We start from the raw sequence: 14,139 nt of genomic DNA, 5'->3' as shown, positions 1-14,139 counted from the left end.
AAAACCCAGAACCACCATCCGGCCGGAGCCGTCATAGAGGGAAGCAGCCCTTTCAATACTCTGCCAGCCACTTTGGCCACTTCCCTCTTGGGGGGGGAGGGTACACCCCCCCCCGCACCCCCGGCAGCCTGCCAGTTCCCCGAACTCCCCAATCCCCTGCTGTGCGTTAGCAGCAAATGTCGCATGGATTAAATTAGCTTCGCAAAAAACCTGCCGAATCCTTCAGATGGTCCCACACAGTTTCATTATAAGCAATTAAGAGCCTAATTTTAAGCACCGAAGTCTGACACCTGCCAGGAAGAAGAAGAAGAAGAAGAAGAAGAAGGCAGATCCTCTCCGCACAGGCGCAGGAGCTCAGCTCCAGAAGGGGGCCTGGGGAGAGCTCTACCAGCAGCGGATCTGTGGGGATGGAAGCCCGAGAGGGAACGGGGACCACCGGCTTATCCAAGATATCTTGGGAATTTATCCTGCCTCTTTGTTGCCGTTGCTTTGGCATCAGCTACACGCAATTCTTTTTGCAAGATTGAAATTTCTTTCATCATTAAAATGTCAAAAATCGTCCAAGGTTTAAGGGCCTGCTGCCTGGATAGTGAGGAAGGGTTTCTTTCCGAGCTTAGTCCGGCTGGAGGAGTGGCCACTATTCCCTCAAACATCTACGCAAGAGCTTCCGTCCAAGAGGACCCTCAAGGGCAGCGGGGCCTTTGCACGGAGGAGCCTTTCCACGCTTCTCCCCAGGGTGGAAAACGTTCATTTAGGAGGAGGGGAAACCTGGCATTTTCTCCTTCACAGATTAATCACTCCAGGAGGACTTGGAGGAGGTCTGGGTCTGGGCTTCGTGGATGCTCACCGCTTAGTCATCAATGACTGAAAGGGGGGGGGTGTCCCACATGGGGGGAAAAGGTGGGTGGGAGTGCGTGGATTGCGTCCAGTGTGTAAGCGCAGCTTCAGATTAAGAGAGATCCGCTGCAAAGCCCGGTGGCGTCTTCCTATATGCACCGGGGAGGTATGGGGTCTCCTGCTTGAGCAGGGGGCTGGACTAGAAGGCCTCCAAGGTCCCTCCCAGCTGATTGATTGACGATCAGGTACTCCCCCCCCCCTTTGCTTGGGAAGAAGGCAGAGGCCCAAGCAGCTCAGGAGGAACCGCAGGTGAGCAATGCAGCGCGATGGATCTTCCTTTCACAAAAAAGACTTTTTTATCCTGCCTTCTATTATTTTTATATATAACTCAGGGCAGATTTATAGCAGTGCATTTAATGACCGTTTGAAGTTACAACAGCACAGAAAAAGTGGCTTATGGTCGTTTTTCACACTTACGACCGTTGCAGCCTCCCCTGTGGTCACCTGATCAAAATTCGGACGCTTGGCAACTGACTTGTATTTATGACGGTTGCAACGTTCCAAGGTCACGTGATCCCCTTTTGCGATCTTCCGACAAGCAAAGTCAATGGGGAAGCCAGACCCACTCAACATCCGTGGCAAAAAAGGTCATAAAATGGGGCAAAACTCACTTAACAGTTGTCTCACTTAGCAACAGACATTTGGGGCTCAATTGTGATCGTAAGTCAAGGACTACCTGCATTCCTTTAACAACCACCCTGTCAGGTGGGCCAGGCTGAGAGACGGGGACTGGCTCGTGATCCCCACTTTGCTGTTGTAAACAGGACTTCAAACCCGGAATCCTTTCAACTCTGCCTGAGGTTTTCAGCCCAGCCTGCGAACAACCCACCAGCTCAATCCCGGCTTCTTTGCCCATCTGCCACCCTGGTCTGGCTGCTGGCATGAATCATGCCTGAATCACAGGCGCTTCCCACCAGGACGCGGGTGGGAATTAACCGCACCCTGCGCACAGACGCTTCCCCTCTGCTCTGCCAGCCTGAAGGGCCGCTGGACTCAGGCTATCTACGGGGAGTCCTTGACTTAAAACCACTGGCTTAGCGAGTGTCCAAAGCGACATTGGGACCGAAAAACATGAGTCTGTCCTCACACTTACAACTGTCCCCACATTCACATGATCTAATTTTGGGTGCCTGGCAACTGGCATGTATTTGTCATGGTTGCAGCGTCACGCGGTCACCATCTGTGATTTTTCCAGCCAGCTTCAGGCAAGTAAAGTCAATTGGGGAAGCTGGGTTCACTTAGCAACTGCGTGATTCGCTTAACAACAGTGGCAAAACAATTCTGGGAGTTGAAGTCCAGAGGTCGTAAAGGGACCACAAAAGGGTTGTAAAAGGGAGGGAGGGAGGGAGGGAGGAAGACTCAACCTTGAGGCAGTCAGGATCGAACTCCTGGCTGTGGGCAGAGTTTGCCTGCCATCCCGCCCTCTAACCACTGCACCACCACAGCCCTTTTATGATCTTCTTTTATGACCTTCTGACAAGCCAAGTCAGTGGGAAAGCCAGATTCACTGAACAACCATGTTACTAATGAACAACTGGAGTGATTCACATAACAACTGTAGCAAGAAAGGTCATAAAATGAGGCAACTCTCTTAACAACTGTTTTGTTTAGCAAAACAAAATGGAGAATTGGTTGAGCCCTTCTTCAATTTAAATTTAAATAACAGAGTTGGAGGGGGACCTTGGAGGTCTTCCAGTCCAGCCCCCTGCTCAAACAGAAGACCCTGGATAAATGGCTGTCTGATCTCTTATCGAATGCCTCCAGTGATGGAGCTTCTGGAGGAAAGTCGTTCCGCTGGTTGACTGTTCTCACTGTCAGGAAATTCCTCCTTAGTTCCAGGTTGCTTCTCCCCTTGATTGGTTTCCATCTGTTGCTTCTTGTCCTGCCCTCAGGGGCTTTGGAGAATAGGTTGACTCCTTCTTCAATTCAAATTTAAAGTCAATTTAAATGTCCCTGTTGTAATTGGGCAATGGAATTGTGTGTCATTACATAAGTAAACAAAAGACAGTTACACAATTTTGGGCAAGTTTTCCAGGTTTGGGAAGCGTTGCCCTATGGAGCACCTTGAAATTAATGGCCCTGAGTTTTTAGTATTCTCAAGAGTGAGTTTCAGAGCTCCAGCTAGTCATAAGAACGGTGGGAGACGGACGGATGCAGCCTTTGAGGTACTTAAGGGCCTGTTTTCAACTTTCTGGCTGGTGGACTAACCAAGCGAGGGAGCTTAATCTAAGAACACGGAGCATTCCTGGCGATTATGAAATGTGTGAGGCAACACCGTTAACAACCAGGCCCAAGAAGCAATTAAAGTATTGAAACTTCTGGTTTGATACTGCCCGGTGTTCAGTCCCGATTCTCCACAGGCTTCAAAGCCATCCAATTAAAATCCACAAAAGATGTAAAGTGAATCCCCGAAGCAACTCTGGGGGCTCTCAAAGACCAGAATTCAACCGGTGTTTCCTCCGAGGCTTATCAGGCACTCTGGCCTCTGGCCAAAGCTGATCCCTCGAGGGACTTCCTTGCCGCACTGGACCTTGTTAGATGGGGGTGTTTCTCCCCCAGGGAAGAATTAATCTTGGTTTGGCTTTTCTGTTCTGGCAATATCCACCCTCAACCTTAATAAAACAAGTGCAAATTTAAGCAAATTATTTGGGACATCTCAATGGATTTCCCATGCCCGCTATACTGCAGGTCCTGTCACAATTATTGGGACTATCCCCGATTTTTTTTTTTTTTTTAATGTTTGACAAGAGGACTTTTTTCCCTGGCCAAAATTATGGGCTCCCATTAGGATATGGAAGGACGCAGGCTGCCTTTCCTTGCACAATTCCAACTTGTGTAGGCTTTGATATGGAGAGTAACTCTGGTTCACATGGGTTGCTAAAATGCCCAATTGTCAAAAAAATTAATCTTTTCTTACACTCAAGGTGTTACTGTTCTCTTTTTCAGTGACCAATTTCTAGATGCCTCCAAGGAGGTTGCCAAATTCTTATCAGGATTAAGATTGACAGTCATTTCATCCATTCCTTCCATTATTGTCTTTTAACTCTCTGTCTAGATCAGGGGTGGGGAAACCGGGGCCCTTTCGTGGCTGGCTCAGCAATTCTGGGAATTGAAGTCCACAAGTCATAAAGGGGCCAAGGTCCCCCAACCCTGGTCCATACGTTCACACACAATCTCTGTATCCGAAGGAGTTTTATGACCGTCTTGGGCTGTAAACAAATCAACTAACCGGAACCGCTATTTCCAAAGCAGACAGCCAACAGCTGGGGAGGGCTGTGCCTTTTCTACTCTGGAGAAGAGTTTTTCAACTTTGGCAACTTTGTCACCTCTGGGGCATCCTCTGGGGAACTAAGGTCCACACATCTTAACATTGTGGAGGTTGAAAAACATCAAGCAAGGGGCACCTCCCGAATCTGTCTCTTTAGGTCTTTCCTCGTGTGCGTGACACAACATTGCCTGGCTGGTCTTGATGTTTCAGTCCCGAGTAGTGATAATTAGCTTTTGTTGATAAATTCCTCAAAGGACACATCAAACCCTGGCACTTTTCAGGCTGAATTCATCTGCCTTGGCCAGTTTGAGGCTCCAAAGAGTGGCAACCACATAGGGGTGTTTACCCAGGAGGTCCCAAACAGGCCCCGGATGGCCAATTGGGATGTGTGGGGCAGCTGGGGGGGGGGGGGGTTGGAGAGATGAGGGGCACCAGGGCTGTGGGTGGGTCTTGCTGGGGCTTAATCCCTGGTGAGTCTGGTTGTCCTCTATGGTGACAGGATGCTGCCTTCAGCTGGAGAGTTGTGGCTCTCTCCCTCTTGTATGAATAACAAACACACACACACCCACTATATATAACAACCCTCCCCAGTTACTCGCCTGCTCCGCCCTCCAATTCTGTGTCCTTAATTTTTTTTTTCCATCCCTCTTGCACACAAACACATAAACTTAAAAAAAAATATTGGGGGGGGGGGGAAATGGGATCTCTGACTGTCTCCAAGTATGTCACACTTTTCATCAGGGACTGTGAGGTGTAAGAAATTAATGGAGATAAATAAGTGCAGAAAAGGAACTGATAATGGAGGACAGAAATTAAGTGTGCTTTGGGGGGATAATTAACTGCTTGCCCTCCTTAAAGTATGATAGTAATCAGGTCCAAATATATTTATACATATATTAGTAGGTTAACATCATTAGACATTTAATCCTTGCACAAAATGTTGATGTAGCTAATTATTTTGGAGGCATCACACACCTACACAGAGAGATTTCATCATTCCTAGTTCCTAATCCATTTCATGCCAAGCCAGAGAAAATGCATCAAACTACTTAACAATATGGATATTCCTAAGTGCTAACTGCATAGTGAGCAGCAGAATTCTTGCCCTGCAAGAGGAATTCCCCATCGGTTCCCCCACCCCTCCCACCAAGGGACCTGCAGCAGCTTCCTCCAGGGAGACGTGCCAGGAATCCCAGGGCACCTGAGGGGATGGGAGACGCATATGGTCACTGGCTCTGGCATGGACAAGGCCACACGGCCCATCCCCAGGTTCCTCCTGAAACCCTGGTTCCTTTGCTGGGACCTTCAAGTCCCAGAACCGTTTTTGAATGAGCCCCCCACCCCACCCCCCAGCAAGGGCCAAGGCTGGCACAAAGCAGCAGGCAGAGAGAGACCCATCAAGGGGCAGGTCACTCAGGTGGGGGGACCCCTTCAGCTGGTCACTTGGACATGCTTGTCCAGGGGAAAACTGCCCACAGGAGCAGGTAAGACTAAGGTGGGCTTTGCAGAAGTTGGCGATCTAGGCTGCCTTCCTTGGAGAACATTGGCTGTGGGCCCCGGTTGCTGCTTTATTAGACACGAGAGGGTTAATTCAAAGTGAAAACTAATCTAATTAAAGGTAAAGGTTCCCCTCACGCATATGCGCTAGTCGTTCCCGACTCTAGGGGGCGGTGCTCATCTCCGTTTCAAAGCCGAAGAGCCAGCGCTGTTCGAAGACGTCTCCGTGGTCACGTGGCCGGCATGACTCAATGCCAAAGGGGCACGGAACACTGTTCCCTTCCCACCAAAAGTGGTTCCTATTTTTCTACTTGCATTTTTTAACATGCTTTCAAACTGCTAGGTTGGCAGAAGCTGGGACAAGTCACGGGAGCTCACCCCGTTCCACGGCACTAGGGATTCCAACCACTGAACTGCCGACCTTTTGGTTGACAAGCTCAGCATCTTAGCCACTGAGCCACCGCATCCTATTCAATCTAATTATTATTATTTATTAAATTTATTTGCTACCAGCAAATAATAGGCAGCACATAATGGATTTGAGAAGGGAGTCAGGGGGGCATGCTGCTGTTCTTTGAGGGCAGGAGGGGTGCCCCACTGCACCTGAAGCAGTAACAAAGCAGCAAGGAGGGAGACGTTGGAGGGGAGGGCAGGAGAGGCTTGCAAGGATGGCTGGGAAGCGAGAACGGGTGAAGGGGAGCGGTGAGCAAGTCCAGACAGAGAATCCCAAGGCAGAAAATGCCACTTGCCACCCTTCAGATTCTGCCAGAATCCACACGGAGAGCAACTCAACCAGCCCAGGAAGGCAACCAGCTCCCAGCTCAAGCATTAAACTGGATCCATGATCAGAGCAGGACTTTTTGCAAAGAAAAACGCCAAAGAAGCGTTGTCTAGGAGGGAAATCGTTTCAGGCGAGAGGAGGGCCCGAGACGTTACCTTTGTGACGAAGAGAGTGCGGGGGTCAATGATGTCCAGGAAGTGTCTCAATCTGCCATAAAACGAGCCCTGTGGAGACAGAAGCACCGGCATCAGGACCAGAGAGCCACCCCTCCGCAAGGCCTTCCTTCCCCCCCCCCCCGCCGGCCAAGCAGCCTGCCTCCCTCCCTCTGACCCAGGGACCCCTGGCAGCCCTCCTGCCTCTTCTCCAAAGCGCCTGTGGCCCCCACGGAAGAGCCCAGCCCACCAAAGCCCCAGGCAACACTTCATGCCAAAAGCCCCCCACTGCTGGGGCTATAAAAGCAGGTGCCATTCAGGGCCAAGCTTCACACACACACTCCCCAGTGTTACTACTGATCCAGGGCTCCTGGGATGTCTGGGGCGACCCCTCTGGACCTTCAGCATGGGGGATGTGGCTCCCCAGGATTCCTTTTTGTTACAGACGCTGAGTTCAGCTCAGAGGCCACTCTGGGGACGTTCCTACCGCTCAAAACCAGGATATTGGGGGACCTCAACCCCCCACTTTTGAGTCCAAACCCCCAGACCATTGTAAACAGCTGTGGCCTTGGTCAAGAAACCCGGGCACAGTATAATCAACTTCAATTGAGATGGAGAGAAGATCAAAAAACCGGTTTAATGTTGCATGAAGAAGAATTGTTAGACAGATAAAAGAGAAAGGCCCAATGCATATTAAGAGGATTTATAATGTTTTGTTAGAAAGAGATTCAGAAAATGAATTGGTTAAAGATTGTATGATAAAATGGGCGCAAAATTTTGGAGAACCAGTTATGATGGAAACATGGGAAAAAATATGGGTTCAGAATGTTAAGTTTACAGTCGCAGAATTTAAGGGAAAATTTTTATAAAATGTTTTATAGGTGGCATTTAGATCCTAAGAAAATGTCATGTATGTATCCTAATGTTCAACCGAAATGTTGGAGATGTGATTGTTTAGATGCTACATATTATCATATATGGTGGACATGCAAGAAAGCCAAGGCTTTTTGGATAAAAATTTGGTGGGTTATGTAAAATGTTTTAAAGAAAAAAATTCAATTTTCTCCTCATTTGTTTTTACTGGGTATAGTTAAGGGTTTTCAGTGGGTGAAACAAAATTGATATTGTATATGGTGACAGCAGCCAGGTTACTGATTGGTCAATATTGGAAAAGGGTTGATATGCCTACAATTCAAGAATGGACTTTGAAGATGGCCAGTTTTGCAGAAATGGCGAAGATATCAGCATACTTAAAAGACCGGACTCAAGAGACTTATGTATGGGAGTGGAAGAAATGGATAGATTATGTGCAGAATAAATACCAAACCAGGAAGTACCAGATAGCTTTTAGCTGAATGTTGTGTAGAAATGTATAGTTTATAGGAGGCAAAATAGTTTATTGTGATGTAGAAATTTATAGTCCACAGGGAGGAGAATAGAAGGGTGGTAAAGTATGATATAATACAATGTGGATGGATTTCACCTTGGGGAAGTCATGGGGAGGGAGGGTTTGGGGGGGTTAGGGAGGGATGGGGGGGGAATGGGGGAAAAATTGATGTTTGTAAAACTTTTTCAATAAAAAAAAGAAACCCGGGCACTGCCAGGCACAGCACCACAGGGGTTGAGGTTGGCGCTTCAGAAGGAAAGCAGGGATTGCCCTCCACCCAGCACACCAGATCTTCCCCTCCTCTTCAGAGAAACCTGAGCAATGGCGGCCCTTTGATGGAGACCCTAAGAAGCCCCACCCCCTCCAGCAGGGGCCCCGGGGTTCCTGGCCATAGAGCTGCCCCCTCTATGGCTCCTGGAGCAGGAACCGGCCATCACAAAGGGAGTGTCTGACTGGCAAAGGCTGATCCATTTGGGGGGGGGCAGAACTCTCCCTGGCAGGGATCCCCCCTTTCTATTGGAGCCTCTGTCAGCAGAAATGCTCCTCAAGCTATGGAAATCAGCCCTTCTTGTGGTTGGAGTCCGAGGCAGAAGCGCACCAGGCCCTCGGCCTTCCTCAGGGGCATCCAGTCACTTTGCATCTCTCTGGTGCGACAGCTGCTCCGGAGGGGTCATCTCAGTCCACACCTGCAGTGCCAATGGAGATCGTACCCCCTGTCCACCGGTGTGCATCGTACAACCCTGACCTTCTGGAAGCCTTGCCTGGGGCATTGCGGATGGAGCCCTTCCACCAGTCCACCCCGAGACCCCCGTCCTGGAAGGGCTCCATGGCGGGCCCTTTCTAGAAGAGCATCCTTGCACCCCCAAACCCAGGCAGGTGCCCATCCCGTCCCGCGGGCACTTCAAAGCGGCCATTCACAGCCGCCCCTAACGAAGCTAGCGCAGAGGAATTCGTCCCTCCCACGCCCTGCCCGAGCCCGAAGAGTTTGAAGAAAAACTCCGTTAATCAGCACTGGAAAAAAAAATTAATTGGTGCAGAACACCTCCAGCTTCTCCTCTCACATGGCTTGGCTCACTTACAAAAGAACAAAACTAATTAAGCAAATCTTTTCATAAAATAAATTAGTTCTGGGCAGAGACACAGCAGAAAACAAAGCAGCCGCTCTCGTTAGCTAAGCAAACCAGACAGCTGGCCCAGCTCCCCTCGCCTGTGCCACGCCTGCCACGCTGGCAGACTGTCTCAGAACCAGCTCCGTGGACCCAGACCGTGGATCCTCAGAGAACGATCGTCACCATCAGTAAGAGACGACCACAATCTTCTAGGCTTCCATCTCTCAGCAGTTTCCTGGCAGGGGAATCAAAAGCCTCCATTATCTCCCTCTCAGGCCTCTCTGAGAGGCCGGTCAGGGATCCCAAAATGAATTCCCATCCTCACTTTACTTCTTCCTTCCTCTTTTTCTTATCCAAATATTTCTTATCCAAGGGTTTGGATGGTCCATTCCTGAATTTTGGGGCAAGTATGCATGTTTTCCTGTATGTAAAGTGCAACATACCCATCTCATTCAGCCTGGAATTAAATGTAGCCTTTGTGCCAATGAAATGTCAGGGTTGCCAACCTTCCACTTTGGCCCTTGGAGTTAGGACCTCTAGTCCTCCCTGTGAGTTTCTCACACAGTGCGCTCAGCTGAGGCACCTGAGGTTTTGACTACCAATTCAGAGTCTCCAGAGGTGCTTGGAATTGTTCTTCTGGATGGGTCATTTGCCTGGACGTGACCGGAAGGAACCTTGTGAGTGAGTTTAGGTAAGTTCAGTCTGCCACACGGCCTGAGTGGGCCCCTGGAAGGCCACGTTTCCCACGACATCATCCAAGGACTGTGCACAGCCTCCTGGGGTCCTTTTAGCAAGGAATCATCCATCATCTTCCTCTCGAGTTTCTCCAGTCCTTGTGGTCCACGTGTCTTCTACAATACCCCACAATGTGGTCTGCCCACGTGGCTGTAATCCATTCTCTAAGAGGGAGAGGCTAGAGCGCCACCTGAACCCAGGCCCTCCAAGTCCTGCTTCTTTTTGGCTGATGTTCCACCAAAAGTTTGCTTCTGCCAGAGAGGGTGGGTGGGTGAGATGCTCCTCCCAGACCTTCCTAACTTCTCTGTCCTCCTAGGACACATCTGGGACCCCCCCCCCTCATCTGCTCCAACACATTCCGCAGACTTCCAGGGTGGCTCAAGGTCTTCTAGTCCAGCCCCAAGACTAGGGCAAGGATCCTCAGGTCACTCCGGAAAAGAACCCTTTTCTTCTTGGGCCTCTGGCTTTTTCTATTTCTTGCTGCTAAGTAGCATTTTTAAAAAAGGGGCCAATATTCAAGTCTATCAAGATTCCTTTGAATGTTAATCCGTCTTCTGAGATGCTTCAAGTTTCTACCAGCTTGTGGCCATCTGCAAATTTGATGAGCATCTCCTTGACACCCCCCCCCCCCACTTAAGATCTAAGAAGGCTGAGGAAGAACAGAGCCAGGACAGAGCTGCAAGATACCCCAATGCCCCCAGCTTGACACAGGTCCATTAAGGTCCAAGTGTTGGGTATGGATGTTCAACCAACTGCAACTCCATCTGGTGGAGCAGCCCATACTGTCCTATTTGAAGAAGGACGGGGCAATGGGCCATCTTATCAAAGGACCAAAGCCTTGGTGAAGTCTTGCAAACCCAATGCCTTCCGATAGGATTGGTGTTAAGCCGATTGGTCTACAGTTTCCTGAGCCCCCTTTTCTATAGCTTGGGACAATATCAGGTTTTCTCCAGTCTTCTGGCCTTTCCTGTGGACCCCAGCACTGTCAGAGACTACAGAAGATGCTCCTGAGATCACACCTGCTGCTTCCTTCCACAGCCTAGGATAGTCCACAGCATAGGGGACCGGTTGACCGTCTGCTTCCTTGACCTCCATTGTTCCACACATACCCAAAGAACCTTCCTTCTTGTTCATCGTCATGCTGACCTTTTGCCTTCCTGACTCCATCTGTGCAGATTAGAGTTATTTGCTGATGTTCTGTTTTCTGTACGTGCCCCTTTCCATTTCTTAAACTTGTCCCTTTTCTCAGTCCACCAGAGAGCTTTTGGTGCAACCATGGTGGCCTCATTGGGAAGGTCTCCCATTTCATTTCTCTTTGGAATTGACTAGGTTTGGGCTTTAATTATCTCGTTTTTTAGGTTTCCCAACTCTCCCCAACTGTTTTTTCCCCTAAGGACCTTCATCCATGGAATCCTTCCTGCTTTGCTCTCCACTAGTTGGGATCTACTCTTGAAATTTAAAGCAGCAATCCGCAACATGTTCTCTCTGCCTGGGAGGTGGTGGAATCCCCCTCCTCAGGCCCTTCCCTCCCTCCCCATAAAGACACAAACTCCATTGCAGCAGGTCACATGCTGTTCCCTGGTTGTCTGGGGTACCTGGAGCCTTCCCTGCTCCTCCCCTCCCCAAATTTTCATGCGCCCTCTAACTCTGTTTGTTCACTCCGGCCGCAGGCTCCCCAAAACTTTGCGCCCCCCTCCCAGGGCAAGCCTGGAGGGAAAGAGGCTGGCTGAAAGATGGAATGAAAATGGGGAAGTCTTCTGCCAAACTCTGCCTCTTCTTCCTGTTTGCTCACTTGGTGAGGCGAGTCAGCCCAGCAAGACCCCGGAAGGGTGCAGGCGCCCCTCCAAAGGGACCAGCCCCCCTTCAGCAAAGGAGCAAAACAGCCTTGAGGAAGAGCACAGGCTGCCCCAGGCCCTTCAGAGGGTTGAAGGTCTGGAGGAAACAGCCAGGTAAGGTTTTCTCTCTTATCACCTGGGCAGTTCTGAGGAGCAAAGTCCAAGGTTTAGTGATATTTATGGAGGCTGAACTTCGACTAGAACCCGTGGCAAATAAACCTGTGTACTTTTTGGGGTGGGCCAGAAGTAGGACGTGAGGCATCCCTTCCAATGAAGCGAAGGGGCTGCCAGTGGCCCAGAGCAGAGCAGAGCAGAAGGCAAAGAAAGTCATTCCTTCTGCCTCTCAGAAAGGCCGCCATTCCCCAATGACAGATGAGGGACACCCCCCCCCCCAAAGCAGCAGGGCACCTCCGCTCCCGAAAGGCTGGCACTGCCAGGCAGGAAGACCCAGGCAGGCCCTTTGTCGGGGGGGGGCAGGGGGAGGAGGAGGGGGGGCTCCCTTTGGGTGAAATTGCCCCCCCCTTCCAAAGGCCTCGGCTGCCCCAAAAGCGCCCCTCCCCCGCCAAGGGTCCTCCGGGGGCTCTGAGCCCGGGAGAGAAGGGGGGGGGTCCTCGGGGGAGGCAACTTCCTCCCTGCAAAGGACCGGGAGGGAAGCCGGCCGCTCTGCCTTCCTCGGGCAGCCTTGCGGAGGGAACCCCCGGGCGGGCTTTGGGCAGCGCGGCTCAGCTGCGGCTGAAGAGCCTGCGCCCCCCCCCTCCCTCCCTCCCTCCTCCCCCCCTCCCTCGGGGTCAGCGCCCTCCGCCGTTGCCCTGCTGGGCTAAAGGCGGGCAGCTCCCACGGGGCCGAGGAGCCCTGAGCCCCCTCACGCAGGGGACGCTGCCCCCAGCCCTGGCACGGCTGCCCTGCCCTCTTCTAGAGACGGACCCAGTTCCTCCGCACCCCTCCCCCGCCTCCTTCCCGCACCTAGACTCGAACTCGCCACCGGAGGAGAAGCCCCGCCCCTGGGGGAAAGCAACTGCCAATCAAAAACCTTCCTGGCATCCAGAAAAGGGCGGGAATTCCAGAAGGCAAGCGACAGCGGTAGCGCCCAATCAGCGGGCGGCCTGGCGGCGGGGGGGGCGGGAGTCGCTCTTCTCCGGCAGCGGAGCCCCCGGGCGAGGGACGGCCCAGCGCCCGCCCGGCAGGCGCCCCCTCCCCGATGCCGGCGCGCGCAGCCCCGCAGCCCACCTGCTCGAAGCGGGGCTTCCCCAGCTGGAAGGCCGGGAACCCCGCGCTCTCCGCCATCCCCGCTCGGCGCCACTTTCGCGTGCGAAGTGCTCCTTGCAGCCCGGCCCCGCCCCTTGCAGCCTGGCCCGCCCCCGATTGGCTGAGGCGCACCGCAGCTCCCGCGGAGCCTGCTGGGGCGGGTAGTTTCCTCTGGCGGCGCAAGGGCCGTTCTGTGGCCGGACCCGCGCGGCCCCGCCCCCTCCGCGACAGGGCGGGGTGAGGAAGCGCCGTTCTCCGCGCGGGGCGGGCGGGGCAGCGCTGACCGTCCGCAGCCTTCCCCAAGGAGGAGCTCGCGGGCGCCAGGACTGGAACACCCTTCCGAGAGATCAGAGGTGGGAACTTCGGGCCCTTTGCGGGCTTCCCAGAACTCCCAGAACTCCCGAGCCAGACGCCACAAGTCATAAAGGGGTGCTAGTTCCCCACCCCTGCAATAGGTCAACCAGCAGGGGATCCTGGGAATTGAAGTCTCTCTCTCTCTGAGTGCGTGCGTCTTAACTTGTATTAAATTTTTTAAAGAAACTCAAGACTAATGTTAATATAAAGTAAGGAAGAAAAAGCAAAAAGTGCATGAAAAGCTTTAAAAAATGATAATAAAGTGGCTTCTGATAATCTTCATATCACATTTAACCTCTCTGACGTTACCTCTCTAAAGGCCCTCCTGCCAGTCCCTTGGACTGCAAGGCCATCCAACCGGTCAGTCCTAGAGGAGATCAACCCTAACTGCACTTTAGAAGGCCAGATCCTGAAGAGGAAACTGAAAAACTTTGGCCACCTAATGAGAAGGAAGGACTCCCTGGAGAAGAGCCTCATGCTGGGAACGATGGAGGGCAAAAGAAGAAGGGGACGGCAGAGAACGAGGTGGCTGGATGGGGTCACCGAAGCAGTCGGCGTGAGCTTAAATGGACTCCAGAGGATGGTAGAGGACAAGAAGGCCTGGAAGAACGTTGTCCATGAGGTCGCAATGGGTCGGACACGACTTCACAACTAACAACAACAAAGTTACTTGTTGCTCATTCTATAATTTATCCTAAGCCTCTAAACTCTAAATCACAAGTCTCTTTTTTTCATTTTTACACAAAAAGTCCGTAAATGTAAATAATGCTTCTTCTCTAATCAAAGAAGCCAGTTTACCCATCTCAGGAGATCTGCCCAGTTTCACCAGCCGTCCCTCCCTGGAGGGCAGTGCGAAATCTTCCCATCTCTGCATATAAT

The 14,139-nt window shown here is 51.6% G+C and overlaps 1 protein-coding gene across 2 annotated transcripts in view; it reads right to left on the bottom strand.

The window, feature by feature from the left end:
- Positions 1–13,364, bottom strand: part of SFXN5 (sideroflexin 5) — a 52,567-nt gene extending 39,203 nt beyond the window's left edge. The window contains exons 1-2 of one of the 2 annotated variants that reach the window (XM_034426097.3): positions 12,889–13,364; positions 6,599–6,667 (exon numbers count right to left, since the gene is read on the bottom strand). In XM_034426097.3, coding sequence (XP_034281988.2) covers positions 6,599–6,667; positions 12,889–13,329 — 510 coding nt within the window. In that variant the 5' untranslated portion in view covers positions 13,330–13,364. The remainder of the gene's footprint in view (positions 1–6,598; positions 6,668–12,888) is intronic. The other variant, XM_087875364.1, reaches the window with a different exon arrangement.
- Between the last annotated feature and the right edge of the window lie 775 nt (positions 13,365–14,139).

Source organism: Pantherophis guttatus, chromosome 8 (genome assembly GCF_059756535.1).
Source record: "Pantherophis guttatus breed Tessera chromosome 8, ASM5975653v1, whole genome shotgun sequence".
NCBI classification, from domain to species: domain Eukaryota; kingdom Metazoa; phylum Chordata; class Lepidosauria; order Squamata; family Colubridae; genus Pantherophis; species Pantherophis guttatus.
The sequence above is the reverse complement of the archived record's forward strand: the minus strand, read 5'-3'. Positions and strand labels throughout refer to the sequence as shown.